This window comes from Rutilus rutilus (assembly GCF_951802725.1).
Source record: "Rutilus rutilus genome assembly, chromosome: 13".
NCBI classification, from domain to species: Eukaryota; Metazoa; Chordata; class Actinopteri; order Cypriniformes; family Leuciscidae; genus Rutilus; species Rutilus rutilus.
This window is the reverse complement of record NC_140218.1, coordinates 23,372,175-23,400,138: the sequence shown is the minus strand read 5'-3', so window position 1 is coordinate 23,400,138 and position 27,964 is coordinate 23,372,175. Positions and strand designations below refer to the sequence as shown.

The following is a 27,964-nucleotide window of genomic DNA, read 5'->3' as shown; positions in this document are numbered from 1 at the left end:
TTTAAAATAAAAAAGTAAAGAACTGACAAATAAATTAAATATTTAAATATAAAAAAATAAAAACTAATTAAAAAGTATATGATCAAAATAACAATTTTAGTGAAATTGTTTAAAATCCTAAATCAGATTTAGAAGCCGACATTTTTTATGTGGTCTCAGACTTCTGTATGTTAGATCAATGTGAGTATTAAATCTGTGTGAGTTGAACACATATGATGTTTTTTCTCAGTTTTATATCAGATCCTTCATGCAAATTACTGTCTTGAAGATCAACTTACATTTTATATCCACTGCTATTTAAGGCGAGACACTACAGGTGAATAGGGTACATTTTTTAACTAGCAGATATCACCATGAAACTTTCCCAGTTGATTACCTACATTAAGATGAGAAAAAAATGTATTACAAGTTTTCTGTAATTTAATGTTTAAATATGCAAATCAGGCAATATCTAATCAAATATTCACTCATTTGCATATATTTTAAAAAACGATATCTGAGTATTGGATAAAGTCAGGTTAAAAAAATGTTTTCCATTGTGTTCACATATTAGATGGAAAAAAAATACAGAGGGATTTATGGATATCTACTTTTGTTATCCTGTAAATCAGCAAATACTGTCAATAGCCTTTAAAAAATTTATTTTCGCCATGTTTTTTGGAATACAACGTTATATAAATCAGGCTAGGAATAATATATTTACAAATCCCTCTGTAAATGTCTTCATAATATAACTAGGTACAAGACTGGAAAGTTTGGTGTATATAGGTGCTACTGAAGTGGATATTTCGGACTTGGAGTATGAGAGAAAAGTAATTTTGAGAAAACGGGCTTTAAAGATTTTTCATCAGCCAATGAGATTGCGCATTCAGCCCTTTTACTTTCACGATTGGTTGTTGATAAAAAGGAAATTACCATATTTGGATCCGACAGGATTGTACACAAGAGAGAGAGCTTCCTAACGGTGCATGTGATGACAGGCTGACGGCAGAGATCGCGGAGCAGCATGTTGATTAAGAACGCAAACTTTTGTTGAATTTATGAGAAATCTACAGACGCAAACAGACAAAGTGTAATAAAATAAAGACCTAAATGTGTATTTCGGACTTTTTTTCACCACAAGTCTGAAAGAAGACATGTTATTGAAGACAAATATCCAAAAATCTCAAAATTGACCAGTAAAAAAAAAACTATGTTTTTGCCTGCCGTGTCTCGCCTTAATGCAGGGCAACAGTACATTTAAATGGCACATAAACTCTCTTAAAACTGTGTATTGGCCAGTCAGCGTAATCTAAAGCTGACATTGCTGGATTCTGTGCATAATGACTGAATAATACCTTCCTGTGCTCAGAGGAAGGTGAATAAATATTCAGTGTCCCTGTTGATTATCCCCAATATAAGAAATGGATTAAAAAAATGTGCATTTTATAAGACCAGGGGACTGACTACGCAGTTTTCACAATGACCTTATAGGACATATTCGCCAAGAAAGCAAATTGTTATACCAGTGAACCCTGTTGTGCAGAGAGAGAGAGAGAGAGAGAGAGAGAGAGAGAGAGAGAGAGAGAGAGAGAGAGAGAGAGAGAGAGAGAGAGAGAGAGAGAGAGAAAGAGAAAGAAACAAATATATTTCCACCCCTCCAGTGCTGTATGTACAGTGAACACAACAACACATCAATCTTTCTCCTTCCCATCACATAGTGAGGCTGAAGAGATTGAAGCCCAACTGTCAGAGGTTTCAACCACAGCAACAGAGCAAAAAAAGAGAGGAAAACCATGCAACAGACACCAAAATGTTGTCAAGACTGCTTTAAGTATCACTTCCATGTTTCATGATTTCATAAAAAATGTAATATTGATTTGTAAAGCAAGATGCTGTGGAATAAAAAGCCGTATGTATATTCAAAGGTTTCACTTGCCACAATAATGTGATGTCTTTAAACTTTCTATTCATCAAAGGATGCTAAAAAAATGTATCATGGTTTCCACAAAAATATTAAGCAGTACTGTTTTCAACATTTACAGTAATAAGAAATGTTTATTGATCATCAAATGATCATATTAGAATAATTTCTGAAGGATCATGTGACACTGAAAACTGGAGTAATGATGCTGAAAATTCAGCTTTGACATCACAGGAATAAATGACATTTTAAAATATATTACAATTGAAAACAGTTACTTAAAATTGCAATAATACTACTGTTTTTATTTTTGATCAAACAAATGCCGCCATGGTAAGAATAAGAGACTTCTTTCAAAAAAAAAAAAAAAAAATAAATTCTATGGCCCTTAGAAAAGCTTGGCTTCAAAAAACATCTTTTCACAGTACAACTATTAGTTATATTTATTACTCCAACCGTTAAAAATGTCTTGACATACTAATGAGCTGACATACTAATTCATGTTCAAGACTCAGGAAAAGAGATTACTCACCTTGTTCACAATCAAATTCCTCTACAGTGGAGACGAAGTGAGGTCTGGAGTAAAAGTTGTGGGGTCCTGGCTGCTGGAGGCCGCCCAGGCTGAAAAACGCCCTGTCGCTGGCAGCGCATGAGGAGAACGCTCTGCGGCTGGGGATGCACGGGTACCGCGTCCAGCTCTTCGTCTCAAGGTCGAAGGCCTCGAATGCAGTCACTGGCAGCTTGCCTTGACGCCCACCTGTTGAAGGGGAAAGTAAGAAAAGGGTTGGAGGATTAAGAGGGAGTATGTGTGTGTGTGTGTGTGTGTGGCGGGGGGGTGGTATCTCTCTGATGGGACTTGTGTCACGTCTGTCCCTGCTGGGAGCCAGTGTGTGTGCGATTACCACACGTCATGACTCACTGACGCTTTGGTCTCCTCAGACGAACTGACAGCCTATATTATTCGGTCTCTGACACACACGCACACACACACACACACACACGTGTGTGTTTGTTCATGTTTGTTCATGTTTTTCTATCCCGGTGGGGGCTACAACCTGAATGCACACAGACTCGTGGGAACTTGTATCACCGTGGGGAGTCCCCATTAGGAAACAAGCTTATAATTCATACAGAATGATTTTTTTTTTTTGAAAATGTAAAAATGCAGAAAGTTTTCTGTAATGGGTAGGTTTAGGGGTAGAAGGGGGATTGTAGGGTTGTAAGGGGATCGAATTTACAGTTTGTACAGTATAAAAACCATTACGTCTATGGAGAGTCCCCATAAAGATAGTGAACCAGATATGATGCATCTAACAGCACACCAACAGCCAGTAGTGGACAGTAACAGAGTATTTTTACTTTTGTTCAAGTATCTGTTCTTTATCTGAGTATTTTTATTTTGAAATAAAAAGTACGAAAAGTAAGTTAATGATAAATTAATTCATATTTAGGTTACGAATGTCAGTTGTCCCCTGCTTACAAATGAGACGAAGGTGCATTCTGACCACAACACAAATTATTGTCCTAAGGGGTCAGTAACATATACACATGCAAGTAATGAAGATATAGAAAGCCATATTCTGTAGGACACATCACTATTGTCAGCTAATGGTTTTGTTTTGTTACATTAATGCATTTGGCAGACACAAACCAAAACAAACCCCATGATATTATAATTGCTAGAATTAGACAAAAAAAGCTCAACTACAGTGCTCAACCACAATAAAACAATCACAGAAGGGAAAAATAGAAAATAGAACAATTATTTATTGCACTTTCACCAAAAGTGCTGTTTCAAACCATATGGCTTTTCCAATTTCATTCCTAAAGATATCAAATGCTCTTATTTCTCTTGAGGTCATGTGAACGTGGTGTTTTTTATAATGTTATAAAAAACATACATTGTATGTGGAATATGTTTGAGGAGCTTGTTATACTGGGATTTTTAAACTGCAGAAAAATGATAAAACAATTAGCTTTTCTCAGTGATAACACAATGAATCTGCAAGCTGGACCTTTGTGAGAGTGTAGCTACAGTAGCAGACATTAGTCACAGCAGACAGCATAGTTAATGTGATGAAAATAAAAATGAGGCTGTGATGGATGGAAGTTCATGTCATACTGTTGCTGGGTACAAATCATTCAGCCGACAAGCACTGAAAATATGGTCACAGTGGACAAAACAATATGGAACTTCTCAATAAATACAGCATTACATAGGATTTTAAAATACACCATACTAGATGAACCGTACTTTCTATTTCATCTGATAATAATTCTTCATTTGACATCTGAGTCAAATAAAACATGGCATCTACTGTACCCTTACTGAGGTCTAAAGCCAGTGGTTCTCATCCGGTTGGACCCTAAAGAGATCTGCCATATAATTGTGCATTTAAAGGGATAATTCATCCAAAAATTAAAATGATGTCTTCGTTTACTCACCCTCATGTCGTTTCAAACGTGTATGACTTGCTTTCTTCTATGGAACAAGAAAATTGTTGATAACCAGACAGTTTTGGTTACCATTGACTTCCATTGTATGGACAACAAAAACACCACTGAGACATTTATCTAAATATGTTATTTTATGTTCCACAGAAGAAAGCAAGTCATTCAGGTTTGGATGATGAGTAAACAATGACAGAACTTTTGCTTTTTGGGTGAATCAAACTAAAAATGATGCAAAAATAAACAGGGGATAGGACTTGTCTCTCATGTTTTTGTTGTTGACGTTAAAGGTCACATGCCCAATTGAACACTGTAATATTTTGGCACTAAGGCTTCTGTCAATAGGTAAAAGCAACCAAATTAGACAGATGCCAACATGGAAAGGTGGTGGGACATATCCTCATCTTTAAAAAACGTGAACAAAACTGGTGAAACAAAAAAAGAAAAGAAAAAAAAATCAACCACAACCACACTGCATTAAAAACATTACTGGTTAGGAACATGAAACCATAAAAAGTGTCAAGATTTCTGATCCTTTTCTACAATAAACAGTTTGGGTATGTTGGGTCGCTACTTAATCTGGGCCCTGGATCTATACAACAAATAGTACAGTACAACATACATAAACTTCTCTGAAGAACAATGTAAAGTGTACAAACTCTAGGGTGTGTATCATTGTTTATGTATGTGAGAGCTCAGAAGACATCAAAAACTGTCATGTTTCAAGGTATGCCTTTCCCCACCCCCCCTCTTCTTATTCTTCCACTCTCGCACGTCCTCTTGTCTATGCATTCACAATGTGACTGATCTCCTCCCAGCTTTGGCATTACTGAGAGCCCTCTGGGACACAACAAAGAGCCAGGAAAAAACACACACAAGAGAAAACAAAGGGAGGAGAGAAAGAACCTGTCTGAGAAACAATGTGGAAGAGAGAAGAGATGGAGAAAGGAGGCCGGAAAATGGAAATGCAGTCAAGGCAGTCAAGGCAGCGTGAGAGAGTAACAGATAGAGGAAAAAGAATTGAGGACAGGGCAGTGTGTCTCTATAAGAAGCGAGGTTATAGCAGTTCATTTAAGAGGACTTGTTCTCTTGACCTTCCTGGACACCTCTAATTAACTTCTTTCAACTATGTCAGCCTTCCGCCTTCAATCATTAAAGCCTCCGTGGTCGAAATTGTGCGAAATTAGCTGAGGGGAAGAGGGCAAACACACAAGCAGATTCAACAGAGACGTGTATGGGTGAGATATTGAGCTGAGTGAAGTGTGGCTGCTATTGGCCCAAACCATTGGCAGAGTTTGTGGGGGGACCAGAGCCAATCATTTTGTCTGAGCTGTGAATAAAAAAATATTCTGTGAATAGCTGTGAATAAAAAAATATAATATAAAATGAGAAAATTCATATTTTATCATTTTATTTGTCTTATCTTATTTTAGTGTAGACTGAGTATAGCTGTTTGTTGTTTTAAAAGTAAATTTTTTTAGGCTGATTAAATTTTTAGGCTGCTCTGCCTCAGCGGTCTAACAGCGCTCGTCAATGTCAAAATGAAATGAAATGATGCTTGAAATGAGGCATTTACATAGCGCTTTACTATGTACGTGATTAAGAAGGCCAACCAAATCAAAGAAGGTGGGTCTTATTGCCTTACTGTTACTGTTATAACGCAATGAGAGTTCGTGAAAGATGTAAGTAGATGCAAGTATTAGACAACTGTTTTACGGTAGAAATGTTAAGCGACCGACAGTAATAGACTATCTGATGCAAACTACTCAACTTTTTATGATATTTCGCCGTTTTGAATTGAAAATATGCAATCGAATGATTCATGTAATTCATAAATAAATTTCTTATTATTATCAATGTTGAAAACAGTTATTTTATTGATTTGAAAACAATATTTTTTATTTAAATAGTTATTCATTTATTAACGATTTTTTAAAAACTTTTCTCAGGATTCTTTGATTAATAGAAATTTACAAAAAACAGCAATTATTAGAAAAAGACATATTTTGTAACATTACGAGTCTTAAAGCGATAGTTCACTTTGAAATTAATTTTTGATATGTTTTAGCTTACCTCAAGGGCATCCAAGATGTAGGTGTCTTTGTTTCCGCAGTAGTTTCAATTTTGATATTTTTAGGTCAAACCGTTCTTGTCTGTCAGTCATATAATGCAGGTCGATGGTCATTGTCTCAAAACACAAGCACAGAGTCCAAATTAAAACAATTCCCCATCGTCCAAATGAAACAATTCCCCATCATAAGTACACATTGATGGCCTAAGACACGAAACGAGCGGTTTGTGTGAGAAAACGAACAGTATTTATATCGTTGTTATCTCTTGAAAACAGCACACGTCCAAATGATCTGACGGCGCGGACGGGTATAGATATAAACATAGATGTCGCCTTGGCTACTGCAGTTCATTGGAACGAAACCGTAGCCAAGCGACATCTAGTGTATATATCTATACCCGCCCGCGGGCGGGTATAGATGTATACACTAGGGCCGTTTCTCAATATGCGTTCTTGTCTGTACTTGTGTTCTTGTGAACTTGTGAAACGTCATCATTCGCTGCCCAAGTACTGTCCCAATACACAAGTTTGCATTTTGGCAGGAACGGTTAAAAATCCCGGAAGTGTTCTTGACACGCCCATTTTACAGAGGATGCAGCGGTTGGTAACTTGTGTGAACTTGACGGCAGAAATATCCCAGCATTCATTTCGGCATTCAAGGAATAAACCGTTATTTAAATCGCGTTATGTTTGGGTACTGCAGACGGCGTCTGTGCGGGGGTATTATTGCGCAGTACCAGCATCGTCTCAAACTGTCAGCAGCTTCTGTGTGCTCGTCACCTTGTGAGTTCATTCTTCCAAGAACAACTAGCAAGAGCGTTCTCCCCAAGAACACAAGTCCGTTCTTTGCATTCTTGGTTTTGAGAAACAGCCTAGATGTCGCCTTTGCTACTGCAGTTCATTGGAACGAAACCGTAGCCAAGGCGACATCTATGTATATATCTATCGTCAGATCATTTGGACGTGTGCTGTTTTCAAGAGATAACAACGATATAAATACTGTTCGTTTTCTCACACAAACCGCTCGTTTCGTGTCTTAGGCCATCAATGTGTACTTATGATGGGGAATTGTTTCATTTGGACGATGGGGAATTGTTTTAATTTGGACTCTGTGCTTGTGTTTTGAGACAGTGACCATAGACCTGCATTATATGACTGACAGACAAGAACGGTTTGACCTAAAAATATAAAAATTGAAACTACTGCGGAAACAAAGACACCTACATCTTGGATGCCCTTGAGGTAAGCTAAAACATATCAAAAATTAATTTCAAAGTGAACTATCCCTTTAACTCTCACTTTTGATCAATGTGTCCCTGTTGAATAAAACTTCTTAAAAAAAAAAAAAAAAATATATATATATATATATATATATATATATATATATATATATATATATATATATATATATATATATATATCTTACTGAACCCAAACTTTTGAACAGTACTGCTTATTTGTCTAAATAATAAAAGACCTGTTAGGAAACATTATCTTTGCTATTACATTTTGTATAAGCACAGAAAATTCACATTTCACCTTTTATCATGTTTATACATTTCTGAAAGAGCAGGAGGAGCTAAACTGTCATGTTTGATGATTTCCATTCCAGATTAGGTCCATAGAGAATCTGTACATCAAGAAGATAATTTGATTATGCTAACTTACAGCTAAAAATAAGAGTAGTGTTTTCAGTTCCATTCACTTTCACACATATTTTATCGTATTTATATATTTATTGTGTGAAACTTCTTTCAAAATCAGCACAGAAAACGAGAGAAAAGCCCATAGAATCGTGCTATTCAGCAAATCGAATGCCATGTGCTGAGCCTTTAGGTCACACTCCTCTAGCAAAAGGTTTCTTTCATTCAGCTTAATGAAAACAACACCAGTGGAATAGACCTTTATGCAGCTTAAAGTTACGAATGGGGTCACGTCGCTCTCCTGCCTGCACCAGAGGTAACGATATTAGCACACACAGTAGGGATTTTATTTTGGGGAGATAGCGTGGTGCATCTGGGTGACGTGTGATCGAGTGTCTGCGCTCAGTGATAGACCTCGCGGGGCGCATCTAAAAGTAAATCAAAAGTAAATGAGCATTCTGTGATACCGGCTCATTCTTCATTCTTGGCCTTAATGTGATTCTGCCGCGGCTCTATTTGTGGTCCAGCAATCCGACAAATAACAGAATTAAGTTTCTTAACTTGAAAATTGTCAAGTTAAGAAGAGGAAGATCTTCAATGCAAAACTTTTTCTAAGTGTCAAACTGTATCCAAAGTATTACAAGCAATACAAAGGCGAGTGGCCCTTTGAGGGCAAGTGAAAGGGAGAGAGAGAGAGAGAGAGAAACAGAGAGATAGAAAGTAAGCCTAAAGGCCTCATTATACTTCTGCGTCGGACCTACGCCGGAGCCTATACGCCGTAGGCAACGTGTTGGTTTTAATTTATACTTCTGTGTCGTTGTCCGCGTTGACGCGCACCTAGGGAGCATGTGAAACCCCGAGGGAGGGGTTCTGGCAGACCAATCCCAGCGCTTGTGTCCGCGTAGAATTGACGCGTTGTTACATTTTTGGAGAGGTGCACGTCAGGGTACGCCGTAGGGTACGCGCGCTACACACAGCCTACGACGTAGCTACGGCGGCAGTTCGACGCAGAAGTATAAATAGGCCTTAAGCCTTACGTTTAAGCCTAACCATCAAAACAAAACTGTGTCACAGTGTAGGAGAAGAATCATGAGTCCAGGGGGAAAATATCCTTATTTCTCCACATTTCACTTACTTCACACATTATATCTCAATTTCTAATAATTTCATCATAGGTAAAATATTGGAGGGGTTGTAAAGGAGTTGCATTCATCCAACTCATATAAAATGAATCTTTACAGAAAGAAGAAATAAAATGAGTTAGATTGCATTTTATGTAAACATAAATAGTTTAAGCAAACAAACTCTTCACTTCAGAAAAAAATCACTTTAGTTTTTACTCTATTGGTAATAAAAGTCCCCAAAACCATTAAAGCAAGATGAAGTTATTTATAAATCCATTTTATTTATCCCAGAGGCAAATGGGTGGTGATCTTTAGGAGGAAACGCACATGAACATATTCTCCTTCATCTACATTCAAGCAATCTCTACTGAATTCACCACATTAAAATTCAGTTTGTGAGCTGTAAAAAGAAGTTAAAAACACAGTTGTACTTGCAGCGAGAGAATGACAGCCCAGCTCAATTCAGTATTCGTAATTTCTGGGCGCACACTTCGGATGTTTCTGCACAGACAACTTTCCACACAGAGACCGCGACTAACAATTAAATTCCCTTTTGCTTCTTCTTTGTGCTTGAATATTTAAATTGGCAAGGCTTACATTTTCGTAAGCATCGTTTCACAATTTTGAATAGTTAGAATACATAAAAATGTTACCGGCCAACTGGTGATTCATATACTCACCAACATTGATTTTTTCACACGTATTTGCTGCTTGGTGAGTGTTAATTTTAGGCCCTGCTTATAAACATATACATGAGCAAACATGCATACTCTTACACACAAACACTAACATGCAGAGCAGGAAATAGCCACTTAGGGTCTGTGTCTCTTTCACTCAGGCCAAAACAGGCCACTGGTGGCGGCAACTTACAGCCTAAGGCTGTGGTTATTTTAAAAGAGAGGCTGATTTTATCATGAGAACCAGCAGTGAAGCTTTCCATTTAATGCTCCTTTGTGATTTCCAACACCAATGTAAGAAGTGAACAATTCTGCTGTAAAGCGTCAGATCCCTGCAGCATATTGCAGTGCAGATTTCACTTCCCCTACTGAGAAAAGACTCCACTCCACAGTTCTTATCAGCCCTGGCACGGCATGAACAATTACCAGGTGTTGTTACCACATCTGCTGCTCCTAGAGAGTATTGTGACACAGTCTGACATGGAAAATAAGATGCATTATAATTATTGGCTAGCCTACACTGTCTGTTAATAGAGCAATGTATGTTTATATATTTAGTAACTTTTACTCGACAAGGACGCATAAAATTGATCAAAATTGACAGTAAAAACATTTATAATGTTATAAAAGATTTCTATTTCAAATCAAAACATCCTGAAAGAAAATGTATCACGGTTTCCACAAACATATTAAGCAGCACAACTATTTTTAACATTGATAATAATAAGAAATGTTTCTTGAGCAGCAAATCAGCATATTAGAATGATTTCTGAAGGATCATGTGACACAGTAATGACAAGTAATGATGCTAAAAATTCAGCTTTGACATCACAAGAATAAATTACATTTTAACTCTATTAAAGGGTTAGTTCACCCAAAAATGAAAATTCTGTCAGTAATTACTCACCCTCATGTTGTTCCAACCCCGTAAGACCTTCGTTCATCTTCGGAACACAAATTAAGATATTTTTGATTAAATCTGAGAGCTGTCTCACTCCTCCATAGGCTTCTAAGACACTATAACTTGCTGGCCCAGAAAATGTATTAAAGACATCGTTAATATAGTCCCAGTGACTCCAGAGTCCAAAGACTTGCGCGAGTCTTTTCATGTAGTGTTTTAGCGCAGCGCGTCTGTGTTGCACGTCACCACGTAGGCTCACTATTGGCCGACGCAGGTCATGTGTGTTATACGTGGTGACGTGCAAAGACGCGCTACGCTTAAACACTATGTGAAAAGACTCGAGGCCCAGAGAGAAGGAAATGAAAAGTGGAATAAAGTCGTTATTTTTGTTTGTTTTTGCGCACAAAAAGTATTCTCGTCACTTTATAAACTTAAGATTGAGCCACTGGAGTCACTTGGACTATATTAACGATGTCTTTAATAAATTTTCTGGGCCAGCAAGTTATAATGCTTAGAAGCCTATGGAGGAGTGAGACAGCTCTCAGATTTAATAAAAAATATCTTAATTTGTGTTCCGAAGATGAACGAAGGTCTTACGGGGTTGGAACAACATGAGGGTGAGTAATTACTGACAGAATTTTCATTTTTGGGTGAACTAACCCTTTAATATAGAAAACTGTTTTTTTTTTTTCTTCATGTCGATCAAAATGTTAAAGTTCAGCAGCAGTCAAAATTAGTTGAATTTGAGCATTTTAAAAAAACCAATATGGTAGCTTTGGATTTGAACTGCGGCTCCCCTTTCACACTAAACAAATATTTTACCATTAGACACTGCTGTATGTTTGCCTGTCCTTTTTTTATTATTTGGTCATGTCTTATTACTCCTAGGGAACCAAGAGTGTGTTTCTGACAAACAACAGAATTATTCAGATTTATGAGACAATTTTGTGAGGCCTTACCCAGAACATAGATCTTGTTACCGCGCACGAAGGAGAAGGCTCCGTAGCGGGGTGTGGGCATGGAGGTGAGGGGCAGCCATTGGTCTTTTGTCGGCTCATACAGCCTCACTGAGGCCTGAGGGGTCGTGTCGGCTCCCATCCCGCCCAATGCATACACCTTACCATCTGAGAGGGACAGAGAGAAAGAGACCGTAATTATTTTGAACTCTGTTTCCAAGTCTCCCACATCTCTCTTATTAAACAAATGAATAACAAACAAATCAGGAAATGACAGAGCAGTGGAAAATAGTCCGTGCCGGAGTGCAGAATCTCTGTAGACATGCTCTTTTTTTTCCCTCAGCTCCAGCTATTTTAAGGTTTACTTAAATTCCAACACTAAACCTCACAGTCCACATTTGTTCTCTTCCCCTAAGGGGATAGAACATTAAAAATGAATGTGTTCACATACAGTAACTGACCCAACATTTTTAACTTCCCCACAAACTTTTCTATTATAGCTCAACCAAAAGATATAGTATGTCACTAAAAGACATTTATTCAAACCTTCTGGTAAAAAAAAAATCATCGGCTTACTCTGGCATGAATTCACATGCTTGTTCACACTGGTGGTTAGTGCTACTTTGCTGAAGGTGGATAGAAGTGGAAGTCACCATAGATGGGTAAACTTATAGGTGAACGGTAATATAACGTAACGGACATGTTTAAGAAGCCCGGTGTACTTACAACAAATATCTCAAAACTACAATCTTAATTGTACAAACCTCAAACTTCAAACAAAATCTATAAAGCCTAATTTACATTTTAGGAGAAGGCATGTTGGCACTCAAAGGAATGGCACTGACTTAATTCAATACTTATGCTCTTCCTCTAATGCGAACACTTTCTGCATTGTTTGGAACTAAAGCCAAGAACTCATCTGTGCTATTTTTACAATCCCCATTCTGACTGCTGTGTGAACTAGTTTGCATACTAATGTTCAGATAATGAGAACTGTGTGTTAACTGAGGTTGTGATGGTATCTAAATGCTGGTGCTTTCAACACGAGAACGGTGTAAAATGATTCATTTGTGTTTAGGGTTTTGAAAAGAAAATTTGCAACTTGTGTTAGTTAGTCAAAATAGTTTTGAGAAAGTAGTCTTTCTTTGGAAAATGATCGTTTAGATAAGAATCTTTCAGCTGGTTTTGCTTCAGGAACCAGACGTTAACCGTTTCAACAAGTTCCAAAATAGTCAAATAAAATAAAAAAAAAAATATATTTTAATATATATAATATAATAAAATAACTCTTGCTAACAGAACGGAATTTATTGTGAAAACAACTAGCTAACTAATGGCGCATTTCCACTACACAGTACCGCCTCGCCTTGACTTTGTTTGGTTTTCCACTGTGTAAAAGTTGTACCTGTACCTGCTTCCAGGTACTTTTTTTCGTACCACCTCCGGCGAGGTTCTGATACTAAAATGTGACGTGAAAACACGGCAGACTGCTGATTGGTCAGAGAGAATCGTCACTATTCACTGCATCATCATTGCACGCGCCAGACGGAGTATCCTGAATAAAAAAAACAGCAAAAACAAAAACATCCAAAAACAGCATACATTCGATTTCCTCCATTGTCCTGTGTGTGTGGGTGTGTCTAGCGTTTCCTGCCGCGCCGCTATGACGACCAGGTACTATTGTGGAGGTACTATCTGCAATGGAAAACGGAGCGAAAAGCAAACCGAGCCGAGACGAGGCGAGTCGAGCTGGTACTGGTAATGGAAAAGCGCCATAAAACTGTAACTAATCCAATGCGTGTAATGCATGACTACAATTAAGCATAGCACCAGATAAAATACATTATATCCCACTCTGATATTACTTAACATGTTTGAAAAAGCTGTTAGTTTAGTTTAGGCTAAAGTCTAATGTAAAAAGTGACCTTCATGAAGTTTTCAAGGGGAATGCTAAAATACAGCACAGCAGTGAAATTAGAATATGAATGTGGAGAGAAATGCAGCATCAGCAAAGAGAACAGCCTTGCTGCAGCACAGCCAACAGCTAATGGAGAGATGGAGAGGGAGAGAGAGAGAGAGAGAGAGAGAGAGAGAGAGAGAGAGAGAGAGAGAGAGAGAGAGGAGAGAGAGGAGAGAGAGAGAGAGAGAGAGGGAGAGAGAGAGAGAGAGAGATGTACATTCAACGGTTGAAGAGCAAAGCACACTGATATTGATGGTAGTCTTAATTTAATTGAACTGTCAATGAGATGTGAGCATGTGAGAGAGGGCATAGGAGGAGTATAGACTCTGACTGATGAAACGAGTTATTACAGCACAGAAACACAAACATGAAGACATCAGGATTATCCCAGGAGGAAACAGCATTAATGATCACCATATGGAGCACTTAAGAAGACTGTGAGAGATAATGTATGTTAGTAAAACACAGTCTCTGTATGTATGTATTCTCTCTTAGCATGACTGCAGCAGCTGCTGACTCAGACATCTGCAGTACTCTGGGACAGCAACCTGTGACTAGAGTTAAATGCGGTACAAATGAGACAGATAGGGAGAGATACCAGGGAGTAAACTAGGTGGCAGCAGAGAGCACATGCAGTCCTGGTCATGCATTCAAGTGCCCTACAAAAAAAAAAAAAAAAAAAAAAAAGGCACTAGTAAACATCTGTTGTAGAAGCAATATACTATACTATATAATATACTGCTGATTTCTGAATGGACGCTAATAAAGAAAGATGTTTATAGTCATCTACCATCTCCCACCATAACAGCAGGGCCTAGACCATGCTAAATCAAACCTTGGACCCCTCGAGAAAGCTCCTGTTGAATTCTTAATTCTTTCTCACTTTGCCCCTCTCCAACGAAAAAGCTATTTTAGTTCTACTGTATCAAAATGAAGAGCAGTGTATGTGCATTAGCTGTGTAATTGGTTGAAGCAAAGAATGATGGGAAGGTAGCTTGGTCATGCAACCATGTCTCCTTAAAAAATGGATAAATGAATAGTATTATCTAGCAAGCTTTATCACTATTCCATCAACAGTGCAGCAAATGCAGACAAGCCAAATTGTACCCTTATAGTTATATCTCATGATTCTGTAAATACTAATTTACTTCCACCTAAATCAGTTTTGTTATTGTTAACTAAAATTGTAAATAACATACAATTTTAAAAGCTTAAATCAAATCAAATATTAGATGAAAAACTTGAGTAAAATAAAATTATAAAACTGAAAAAATAAAATATAGCTAAAAAAATCTAAAAAAAAAAAAAAAAAAAAAAAACTATAATAATACCACAATAACACTTGCTTTAATTGACATCCCTCTACTTCAGCTTCAAAATATTGAAAATAGATTCATGTACTCACACATATGATTGCTTTGACATGATTCAAATCCAGATTATAATTTTTGTGCTGCGACAGAGAGTGATGGGAAATGTAGTTGTGTCAATAACCTGTCACCTCCTTAACTGCCTAAGTATATTCTCTATTAGAAAGACTTTGTTTAGCAATTAGATATTTGCTCAGAGATTATTGCAATGCTGATTAGGGCTCAAAAGCAACAGTGAAAGCAATGCTCTTACCTGCACTCTGACACAAAATCTACTTTATCTCTTTTTTGTGGATTTTTATATGTGAAAACATTTTGCATTTTTTTGTCCTTTTTTAGAGCTTGACAAGCACAAGTCACTTTAAATTGTCTGCATGAGGAAAAAAAAACATGTCAACCCCAATCCCCTTAAAAAACAGAATACGGGTTCGGAACAACACGAGTATGAATAAACAATAACAGAATTTACATTTTTGAGGTGAACAGTCAATTTAAAATCCTCACTGACAGTGAAAGGAGAAAGTATTTTAGCAACTGAAAAATTACACATCTATTACATCATCACCCAGAAAGAGAGGAGACCGTGAGAAAGCAACAGTGAAATAAGAGGTCTTTCAAGGCTTGTGTAAATGACAGAGGAAAACAACACTCAAAGATCATGACCACCATCTTCACTTTCATCCTCTTCACTGAATTCATTCTGATGACCACAAATGATTTCTCCAGTTTGATTCGATATGGTCTGACATGTTCAAGACTGTGTAAAGATTGAGCCAGACTGAGCGAAAGAGCAGGACAGAAATATCTGAAAAGTGCATCTAATGGCTTAAGAAACTAATGTACTCAAGTTTTCCAGTCCCACTTTATATAGGTGTCTTTAATTACTATTTACTAACATTTCAACTCATATTGATACAATGCACATTGTTTACATACATGTTTTTATATTACTTATATTTAAAAAATGCCTGCATATAATTACATAATTAATACATCTATGGGTGTTTTCACAAATAGTTCGTTTTAAAATAACCAAATCCAGTTCACTTAAAGTGAACCAGAAAGCAAACCAGCCGAAAGTGACCTCAGTCCTTTTGGTCCCGGTTCCTTTTTTGATCCTCTTCTGCATTGAAGTGATCTCAGACCCTTTCTTGTTCACACCACAACCTCAAAAGAACTCAGATCCCAGCTTTCTGTGCATTTTCCATGTGCACAGTACACTTCCACCTTCGACAACATCTGTCAGACAAGCACAAGCGCTTGCAGCCAAAATTTCATCCAGGTTGTCGTAGAAGGGACAGGAATATGGAAGCAGATCAGTCTCATTATTAATTCATGCAAAAAACTTGATTCACACATGCGTAGACAATTTCACATGCATGAAACTAAGTTCACGTGCACAAAAAAACAAGTTACGCGGTAAACCAATCACAACAGACTGAGCTGTCCGGCCAATCAGAGCAGAGTAGCTCGCGGAAAGGCGGGATTTAGAGAGATTGATTCATCTGACGAGTCGTTTGAGCTGTGTGTACATTGTTAGCTGTGTGATTTTATACATGTCTGAAATCCATTACTTGGACACAGTCACCTCTGATCAGTCCAAATTATTAGACACATGCATTTTCTGTAAAGCACAATATGTATTTTGAAAAGCTCTATACAAATAAATGTGAATTGAATTGAACTTTATTTGAAAGGTGTCCATGTAAAAGTGTAATTATACATTTAATGACTGAGTAATAACAATTTACATGTACTTACTATAGGGTTAGGTTTTGGTTTAGAGTTAGTTGCATGTAATTATGCATAATTTATAGTTACTACTATAGTAATTACATGTAACGTGTAACAAGGACACTGTAAAATAAAGTGTTTTCTATAAAAATGTGTAATATTTTAAACAATTCCACAGATAGATTAGACATTCCTCAGTTTTTGTCGTAAACATACACGGCAGAGAAAACAATCAGCAGGACATTTTGTTGAATGCTCATCATATATTTTGGGGTATATCTCCAAAATCTCACTCTTCATTACTGTCAATCTTTATGTCAGACGGCGCGTGGTTTCAGTCCAGTGCGAAATGACAAATTGCCTATTGCTAGAAATATATCATAGTGTCTGGTTAGGGCACAGTGTCAGTTTTCAGACAACAGACAGAATCCAAATGTCTGTGTCCACTCGTTAATCAACCTCTCACAACATGATAGCAAATATAATATCCAGCCATATATTGCACTGTACATATTCCTGGCTACTCAGAAAAAAACTTTCACTTTTTGTATTTAAAAAGAACTTTTCAACTTTCAGTCACAGCAAGTCCCTGGCCATATATTTCATCCAAATTAAACAAGCCTTTGGAAATGGTTCTGTCCTTTTTAATAGCTCCTCTTTCCCCTAAGGACTGAGGACAGCATCAGCGCTTATTCTTTTTGTGTTTCTGACATCTTTATAATATATATTGTTAGGAGATTTTTAAAGGAATCTTTCTTGTACAGAAACTATTTGGTGTATTATAATCATAATACATGTCATTATAGTGCAGATAACTGAATAATAGCCTACATCATTAAACTACTGCAATCGTTGTATATTGTTACATAACTTAGATACGATTTATGCTGTGATTGATTTATCATACAGTGTGACAAGCAAAATAATGTCTTAGCATATGATTTAATGTCACGCTGTGTTTCACGCTGTTAGGTCAATCCGCGGCCAAACTGAACTCAGCCGGGCATTATTGTAACAGTCACTCGTTCTGCATGGGAAAATATTTAACCACATTGCACCATATCCAATGCTTTTATAAACAGACTTCAGATTTTAGGTTTGCTAAAATTTATTCCATACATATTATCCCCGTAAAGCCTAACATAATACAAATAACAAACAAATAACCTTTAGACAAAGTATATATTTTTTAAGTTTGCATGTGTGTTTTTTGTATCATATTTGACACTTTTATATCCCTTTGTAGTACGATATAGTGAGAATATGGAGAATACTGAATATGGAGAATATTAAATATGGAGAATATGGAGCTCATAATCGAGGAGGGGGAAAAACAACTCAATTTTATAAGTCCCAAACTGAGCAAAGAATTAGCAATTTTGTGCAGTTGTTATGGCCAAAAAGTAAGATGACGTATTGATGCTTGTAATGTAAATCAATGCACTTACAGTCGTGGTCAAAATTGATGGCACCCCTGATAAATATGACAAAAAATGGCTGTAAAAAATAAATCTGCATTGTTTATCCTTTTGATCTTTCATTAAAAAAATTCACAAAAATCTAACCTTTCATTGAAGTAAAAGAATTGAAATTGGGGGGTAAATCACATTATGAAATAAATGTTTTTCTCCAAAACACGCTGGCCATAATTGTTGGCACCCCTAGAATTTTTTATGAGAAAAATATCTCTGAAGTATATTCCCATTAATATTTACCTTTTTTAGCACACCAGGGTGACTAGGAACATGAAATTGTCCAGCTATGACTTCTTGTTTCACAGGAGTTTAAATATGAGGAAACACAAAAGCCAAATTCCCTTAATCATCCATCACAATGAGTAAAACCACAGAATATAGTTCTGATGTGCAGCAAAAGATTGTTGAGCATCACAAAATAGATAGTGGCTGTAAGAAAATATCTAAAGAATTGAAAATCCCCATTTTGACCATCAGGCCAATAATTAAGAAGTTATAATCAACTAAAGATGTTACGAATCTGCCAGGAAGAGGACGTGTGTCTATATTGTCTTAATGGATAGTGAGGAGGATGGTTTGAGTGGCCAAAGACTGTCCAAGGATCACAGCTGGAGAATTGCAGAGATACATTTTTTTATCAAACAACCCCTACATCCCCACATGTTGTTTGGGAGGGTTTTAAGAAAAATCCTCCTCGCTCCTCCAAGAACAAACTCCAGCATATTCAGTTGTCAGACACGACTGGATCTTCAAAAGGGACCGGATTCTATGGTCAGATGAAACAAAAATAGGGCTTTTTTGGCAGCAAACCCAGCAGATGTGTTTGGGGCAAACAGGGATGAAGAGTACCCCATGCCTACGATTAAATATACTGCTGGATCTTATATGTTGTGGGCCTATTTATTTGCTGGAGGTCCTGGACATCTTGTTCAGATCCATGGTATTACGGATTCTAGCAAATACCAACAGATAAAAAATCAAAACCTGACGGCCTCTGCTAGAAATCTTATAATGGGCCGTGGTTGGATCTTCCATCAGGACAACGGTCCAAAACAAACATCAAAATCAACACAAAAATGTGTAACTGAGCACAAAATGAAGCTTCTGCCATGACCGTCCCAGTCCCCTGACCTGATGAGTGGAGTTAACTGAAGAGAAGAAGCACCAACATGGATCTGGGAATCTGAAGGATCTGGAGAGATTCTGTATGAAGGAATGATCTCTGATCTCTTGTCAGGTGTTCTCCAAACTCATCAGGCATTATAGGAGAAAACTCAGATCTGTTATCTTGGCAAAAGGAGGTTGCAAAAAGTATTTAATAACAGGGTGCCAACAATTATGGCCAGCGTGTTTTGGAGAAAAACATTTATTTACGAATGTGATTTTCCCCCACTTTCAATTCTTTTACTTCAATGAAAGGTGAGATTTTTGTGAATTTTTTTAATGAAAGATCAAAAGGATAAACAATGCAGATTTATTTTTTACAGCCATTTTTTATCATATTTATCAGGGGTGCCATCAATTTTGACCACGACTGTACATAAAATGCATATAATTATCAGTTGTCATTTTATATCGCATTTTATGTCTTAGTTTTATGATCAAAGCTATGTAGTTTTTTGGGGCAAAACATATAATGCAATACGATGACAGAGATGTAAAAATAAAATTTCTTCAAAAACCTGATAGTGTATTTGATACTCACATTTTAACATTTACAAAAAAAAAAAAAATTTTTTATCAATAATCAGGTTAACTTAATTTGCTTCTGTCCAGTTAGTATTTTTGAAATACTACTAATAATGCAGAAGTTTATCTTTATGTTTACTTACAGTACCAATAACCTGAAGATGGAAATTTTTACAACTATACTTAAAAGACTTTTACTTACTAAACAAGTCTGAACTATCAACCGGATTAAAGAAGGAATGCAGTGGAGTGTGTAGAACAGGTTTCTCAGTTAGTTATTATCACATTGATAATTTAGAGGCTTTAGAAATTTGCGTATCAAATATCTAAGCCATGAAAGAATAAAGGCTTTTTATATTTTTCTAAAACCTAATTACTCAAGTGCCTTGGATGGTTTTTTCTTATGAATGATAGGGTTAAGCTCCTTATTTAAAAGATTTTTTTTTGAAAGTGTGCCAAGATGAAAACACATTTCAGTAACACAATATGAGCATTCAGAATTCAAATTACAAAAAAATAATAATTATGTTCATGCTAGAAATTATTAAACATGGACAACAAAAAAAGTCAGTTTGTCTTCTTCACACTGGACCTTAAAAAAACACATCTTGTCAACCACCCAAATAAGAATATAAAGTCGAACTTTAAGTGGTATAGACAGTACAGCACGTGCTATCTGTTCTACACATAAATGCCATTGGATTATGGGAATGGTAGTCTGGGAGCACAGTGCTTTAAAATCAAAGATACAGTGAGTGAATCACCTGTCATTATCCCAAGCCTCCATCTACAAGCTGTTTTCTCCAATCAATCTAAACTCAACCCACCCACCTCGAATTCATCTATTTCTCCCCTCTGCACCCTCGCTGAGTTCGTCACCCCCTGCAGACTGCACTGTCCAATCACACGCAGTCACTTCTAATTAGAGCTCTCTGTTCTGATCAACATTCGTCGCCCAGGGAGACCCCATAGCAACCAAACACGTACTCTGAGACAATTAGGAAGTAGTGGCCTGACAAGATAAAGCAGAGAAAAACACACATGCATAAGCTTGCATCAAACCAGAGCATACAACTGAACAAACAAATCATGTATTAATTTACATGGCAACTGTAATTTGGTAAACAAATGCACAAACATGCTCGTCCGACCACACAGCTGTTTCCAACCTTCCCGTATGACAGAAAGACCCTTATTAAACAGACCACCTGCTGCTGGTCTTCCTCTTCCATTTTCATGACTGCGAGCAGGAAATATGGTCTTAATCTCATCACATCTCTTTCTGGATGTATAAATTGGTTAAGCTTTCTCCCAAAATAGATGCCTTGCCTCAAGCCAAAGCACATGATCATTCCTGCAGTTGATCTTCAGCTTTGAGTTCACAGCAGCCTTCCAAATATTCCATGTACCATGACACTGAACCCAGAACAGGGAGACATCAGACTAGAGGAGTGACAGCCAGAGACTCGCACAGGACTTGTGGTCCCTGAGGAGGCAACTAGTACAGACATTTGTGATTTGAATCCCATCCGAAACCAAACAAGTCTGTGTTTTTCTCTTTGGTAAAAATACTTGGGTAAAAATAACAGATCAAATTATCTATTGCATTTTGGCTAACTTGGAGGTCTTCTGAGAAATCGAATTCTTTCAAACCTTGAAATAAGAATATTTATGATTGCAATATATATATATTTTCACAACAATTCTCCTCATTTATTTTGACCTTCACTGAATAACAAAAGCAACGTAACTACTCTTTTAACAAATACTTTTTAAATGTGACTTAAAGGGATACTCCACTTTTTTGGGAAATAGGCTCATTTTACAACTCCCCCAGAGTTAAACGGTTGAGTTTTACCGTTTTCGAATCCATTCAGCCGAGTTTCTGATTTAGAAGAATATCAGTAACCAGACAGTTTCTGGTCTCATTGACTTCCATAGTAGGAAAAAAAATATACTATGGAAGTCAATGGGACCAGAAACTGTCTTCTAAATATCAGAAACTCGGCTGAATGGATTCGAAACCGGTAAAACTCAACTGTTTAACTCTGGGGGAGTTGTAAAATGAGCCTATTTCCAAAAAAAGTGGAGTATCCCTTTAATTTCATATAAGGATGCATTAAACTGATTAAAAGTGACAGTAAAGACATAATTCTACAAGATATTTCTATTTCAAATAAATGCTGTCAAAAACTTTGTTTTTATCAAAGAATCCCAGTTTCCACAAAAATATTAAGCAGCTCAATTGTTTTCAACATTGATGATAAGAAATGTTTCTTGAGCAGCAAATAATCATATTAGAATGATTTCTGAAGGATCATGTGACACTGAAGACTGGAGTAATGGTGCAGAAAATTTGTTTTAATATACACTCACCTAAAGGATTATTAGGAACACCATACTAATACTGTGTTTGACCCCCTTTTGCCTTCAGAACTGCCTTAATTCTACGTGGCATTGATTCAACAAGGTGCTGAAAGCATTCTTTAGAAATGTTGGCCCATATTGATAGGATAGCATCTTGCAGTTGATGGAGATTTGTGGGATGCACATCCAGGGCACGAAGCTCCCGTTCCACCACATCCCAAAGATGCTCTATTGGGTTGAGATCTGGTGACTGTGGGGGCCATTTTAGTACAGTGAACTCATTGTCATGTTCAAGAAACCAATTTGAAATTATTCGAGCTTTGTGACATGGTGCATTATCCTGCTGGAAGTAGCCATCAGAGGATGGGTACATGGTGGTCATAAAGGGATGGACATGGTCAGAAACAATGCTCAGGCAGGCCGTGGCATTTAAACGATGCCCAATTGGCACTAAGGGGCCTAAAGTGTGCCAAGAAAACATCCCCCACACCATTACACCACCACCACCAGCCTGCACAGTGGTAACAAGGCATGATGGATCCATGTTCTCATTCTGTTTACGCCAAATTCTGACTCTACCATCTGAATGTCTCAACAGAAATCGAGACTCATCAGACCAGGCAACATTTTTCCAGTCTTCAACTGTCCAATTTTGGTGAGCTCGTGCAAATTGTAGCCTCTTTTTCCTATTTGTAGTGGAGATGAGTGGTACCCGGTGGGGTCTTCTGCTGTTGTAGCCCATCCGCCTCAAGGTTGTGCGTGTTGTGGCTTCACAAATGCTTTGCTGCATACCTCGGTTGTAACGAGTGGTTATTTCAGTCAAAGTTGCTCTTCTATCAGCTTGAATCAGTCGGCCCATTCTCCTCTGACCTCTAGCATCAACAAGGCATTTTCGCCCACAGGACTGCCGCATACTGGATGTTTTTCCCTTTTCACACCATTCTTTGTAAACCCTAGAAATGGTTGTGCGTGAAAATCCCAGTAACTGAGCAGATTGTGAATTACTCAGACCGGCCCGTCTGGCACCAACAACCATGCCACGCTCAAAATTGCTTAAATCACCTTTCTTTCCCATTCTGACATTCAGTTTGGAGTTCAGGAGATTGTCTTGACCAGGACCACACCCCTAAATGCATTGAAGCAACTGCCATGTGATTGGTTGATTAGATAATTGCATTAATGAGAAATTGAACAGGTGTTCCTAATAATCCTTTAGGTGAGTGTATATTAAAATAGAAAACAGTTATTTTAAATTGTAATATATTTTCACAGTTTTACTGTTTTTATTGTATTTTTGATCAAATAAATGCAGTCTTTGTGAGCATAAGAGACTTTCAAAAACATAAAAAAATGTATACCCCAAACTTTTGAATGGTTTTGTACAGGTGACAGACATCATAAGAACTCAAGTGTCTTTTAAAGCAGGGGTTTTCAAATTGGGGATTGAGGGAGTCCTAGACAAAATAAGACAAAATGCATGCGAGATATTAATTAAATGTTTAACAAATTTAATATAGGTTTCATTCTACTTTCTGAAAAGTGGTCACATTTCATTCATTATATTTATCATGATTATTTTATTCAATTATCAGCATTAGTTTTGAAATGGAAGAAAGTATTAATGGGTTTATGCATTTAGTAAGTGTGTCCTTCGCAAGGGGATCCACACATTTGTCGTTCCTTGGCATCAAAAAGTTAAACAATTCCTGCTTTGCAAAACTAATCAAGTTGTAATAGCTTAAAGGATCACTTTACAAAAATGAATCCGGTCCAAATGGTGATTTAGACAGGAATTTGATGCATCTTGAACTGAAGTAAGATTGATCTCCAAAAGCAGTGCTGCATCTCCAGTGAGAAAGGGGAGTTAAATGACTGATATTTACAGAGAGATTCAGAGGTGGTGTGGCAGGAGATGGACGAGGTGTTTTAATAAGTGAGTTTAAAGACTTCAGTCATCCCAACAAGAGTCTGCTGATAACACGGGCATCGTCGCCCATCATGCCATTTAAAGGCCACTTATTTATGTCTTTCACAAAAGCACAATCAATATTCAAAATCACTAGAGGCTCTCAGAATATGGAACTGATAACAGCAGGATGTATTCTCTACAAAGTCGAAAAAAGGAGGAGGAGAAAAAATGTCAATAATTCACTGAAGGATGAAATTTAGGAAGCCTGCACAGCTTTAAATGGATAGAGAGCATCCAAACAAGGAAGAGAATGTGTTTGTACCAATAAATGACACAGTCTGTTATTCAGCTCTATTTGTGCACCTTCTTGCCCCTCGATCAACACAGTGCTCTTGAAAGAAAGAGGTGGAAAGTGCTTACACACGCCGGAAAACATTGTTCCCTAAACGGTGACTCACTGAAAACCAAACAGCCCTTTTTTTATATTCAGAGAAAAGAAATGACGGGACCTTTTCAATAACCTTTTTTCTGCTTTGGACAGAGGCGCTGTATTATTCAATAATATTCAAACCATTTCAAAGAAAGAAATGATAAAGGGATGATATTTCGAACAGGAACTTCCTCTAGCATTGATGTGCGGCACACAGAAGAGAGGAGAAATGGGGCTGAATTGCAAGAGTGACTTTCCTGGGGTTTATTTTTTACAATACATCTTAATAGAAGGCAGGTCTGCTGTAAACATCACCTTTAAAGGACACCAGCCGGTCTGAACCTTCTCAAATTTGCTCTTCCAACTTATACTTAATATACTCGCATGACATTTAATTGAATGTGAACAAAAATGAGGCTGAGAGAGGTTCAGTTTTAAGGTCGCACGTCATGTCTAATTTTAATACCATGTTATCTCCCCCCTGAAAATGTATGGAAAGACGTATTACCAAATGTTTTCTAGGCTGTATGAATGAGATACATAATTGTAGGGCACATTTAGACATGAGTAGATTGGATTTATACGTAAATCGTCCATAAAATTATTCTTGCCTATTACTTAATTAACTAATTCATGTAAGCATGGGTTTTCCAACTGAGTCATATGAACATTAATTCTGCCTTTTTATGAATGAGGCCCATTGAACAGACTGTAAATCCATTCCTCACAGCCCTGTTATTGTCCATGTCTCCAACAATTTACAGGAAAAGGTCATCCAAAAACATTATTTGCTTTATTTGTCATTCCAAACCCATTTTTTGATGCATTTGATTTTCTTTCTTCCATAGGCCACAGAAGGAAGTTCCATACAATGAACGTAAATGGTGAACAGATGTACTATTAAAAGAAGAAAGAAAAACGTACTATAAAAGTAGTCTAACTTGGACAAATTGTACGCTTCATTCTAAGTCTTATGAAGATTTGTACATGAGTTTTAAGTCAAATCTCACATTTGCAATTTAAATGTGTATATTAGAATTTGTCATATTATTATGCGTAACAAGATACACAAGATCCTAATGATGAATATGACGTCAATCCTGGTGTGATTCCTTGACACGCCATATTTGAATAATATGAATGTCAATGAGATAGCTACGATAGAGGGTTAGATTAAATGAATTAAATTTGAGCCTTTACCCACACACAAAGCTGTTGTCACGGTGTGTTTGCAGGCAGAGAGACGAAGACAGATGAATAATGTTCCAACGAAGTTTAATAGCAAATATACTTCACACCAGGCGAACAGGCATAAACAAACACCACTAAATGTGAACATGACCAGACAAAGAGTGAAGACAGGGGTACAACTATATAGTGAACTAAACTAATTAATTAATAGAACACGGCTGGAACAAATGAACTAATAATGACGTGACCATGGTAACTAAAGAGGGGCAGGAAATCAAACAAAGGAAGGCATGAACTGAATAAATACAAACTAAAAGTCCTTGAACTGAACATAAGCTATCGTGTCACTTGGAATATAAAACACCTCAAGTCACAAGTTGCATTGACTGGTTTTGTGATTTTTAGAACCTTTCACATTTATTATAATATAAAGAGTAGCACAGACATTCTGCTGAACATCTCCTTTTGTGTCCCAGAGAGAAAAAAAAGTCATACAGGTTTGTAACGACATGAGGGTGAGTCATTTATGACAGAATTTTCATTTTTGTGTGGACTATCCCTTTAATTATAGCATATTTTCTGACTTACTCCTTTCACAACAGGTTTTTCCCTTTCCTCCTTATTTGGTCTTAGCTTCTGGTACATTTCTCTGTTTCAACCATGGCTGTCTAAGTCACTCTCTATTCTCTCTATTCTCAACACTCTATCATCAGTGCTCTTTCAGAGACTGTCTTTAGTATTCATAGCACAAACGAAAAACATGCAGCAAAACAAAAGTTCATAATGACAGATTCTCCTCCTCTCTTTTCTCTAATGATCTTTTCCTCTTCAGGCCAATGATTAAAATGAGCCGTTGAAGTGGCAGTGTGCAATTTCACATTGACCTTTACTCGCCACAGCCACACACACACACACACACAAACACACACACACTGGCCACAATGCAAAAGAATAATCAACTGATAACAAGCTACCATTAGACACAAGAGGCTGTTCAAGTCAACATTGCATTTTGTGTGATGAGCTGTTGTTCTGAAGAGGACAAAATAAATAAATAAATACGAGGACGATATAAATATGAGAAATTCTCTATCACTGCAGTGAAAGGGAGAGATGAATAAATGCCTCTCAGGTGACCTTACTATTAAAAATAATATAAATAACCTCCAACTCTGCTCTACAGTACATGTCTATGAAAAATAGCCTACCCTGCAAAAGCCCATTTCCGGGAGATAGCACCCCATCCCTCAATATTATAAAATGACATAATTACTGTATATAATTTGCGGGCGTCTGGGAGACACTATCAACATGCGGGAGACTCCCAGACCTTCCAGGAGAGGTGGGATGTCTGCAATAGAACAGAAACTACTACATTCCTATTCAGGAAATGAGATAGAAATAATGCAGAGTGTTTTGGACCAATCAGTAATGGGATTGAATAATTATATGCAATTAAGTGAAACTCCCAAATAGAAAGAAGCAAAACTGGAAAGCACAAAATTGGTTCTATTTACATTCCTAAATCATATTCCCTGTTATACTGTGAATAAATCAGTTATTTGAATAAAAAAAAAAATTGTCATGGTAATATTTGTAATAACTTCTAATAATGACTTTAAAAATGACACATTTCTAGGGATGTACTGATATTAAAATTCTTAATTAAATAAGTTAAATCAACAATGGTTTAATAACACTGTTAAAAGCAAATCTCAAAATGAATAGGCTACCCATTTTTCATACTGCACATCATCATTTTGAGAAGCTTAATTCACTTGTAGTTAATTATTCATTAAATGTAGCATTTAAAATGGTCGATTTTAAATATTTTTTATTTATGCACACTCCTGGGCAAAGAAAATGGGTCAAGCCAAAAATGGCAAAATATTGAGTGGTATTTTAATGGTCTTAACCATTTTAATCACAAAACTCTGGTCAGGAAGTTAGCAAGAACTGCACAAATACCGTAAAGTAACTCAGCACAGAATAGCCTTCCCCGACTTCCCCGAAAATGTCTCCCAGTGCATTTGAGTTTAATGTGAGACCAAATATTTATTATAGGGTTCAAATCTGGACTGTGACAAGGCCAAAACACGATTCTGATAGACTT

The 27,964-nt window shown here is 37.0% G+C and overlaps 1 protein-coding gene across 1 annotated transcript in view; it reads right to left on the bottom strand.

The window, feature by feature from the left end:
* klhdc8b (kelch domain containing 8B) overlaps window positions 1-27,964 on the bottom strand; it is a gene marked incomplete at its 5' end in the record, with an annotated part of 98,689 nt that overhangs the window by 30,936 nt on the left and 39,789 nt on the right. The window contains 2 exons of the mRNA XM_084428910.1: window positions 2,436-2,660; window positions 11,730-11,894. Of these exons, the coding sequence (XP_084285036.1) occupies window positions 2,436-2,660; window positions 11,730-11,894 (390 nt within the window). The remainder of the gene's footprint in view (window positions 1-2,435; window positions 2,661-11,729; window positions 11,895-27,964) is intronic.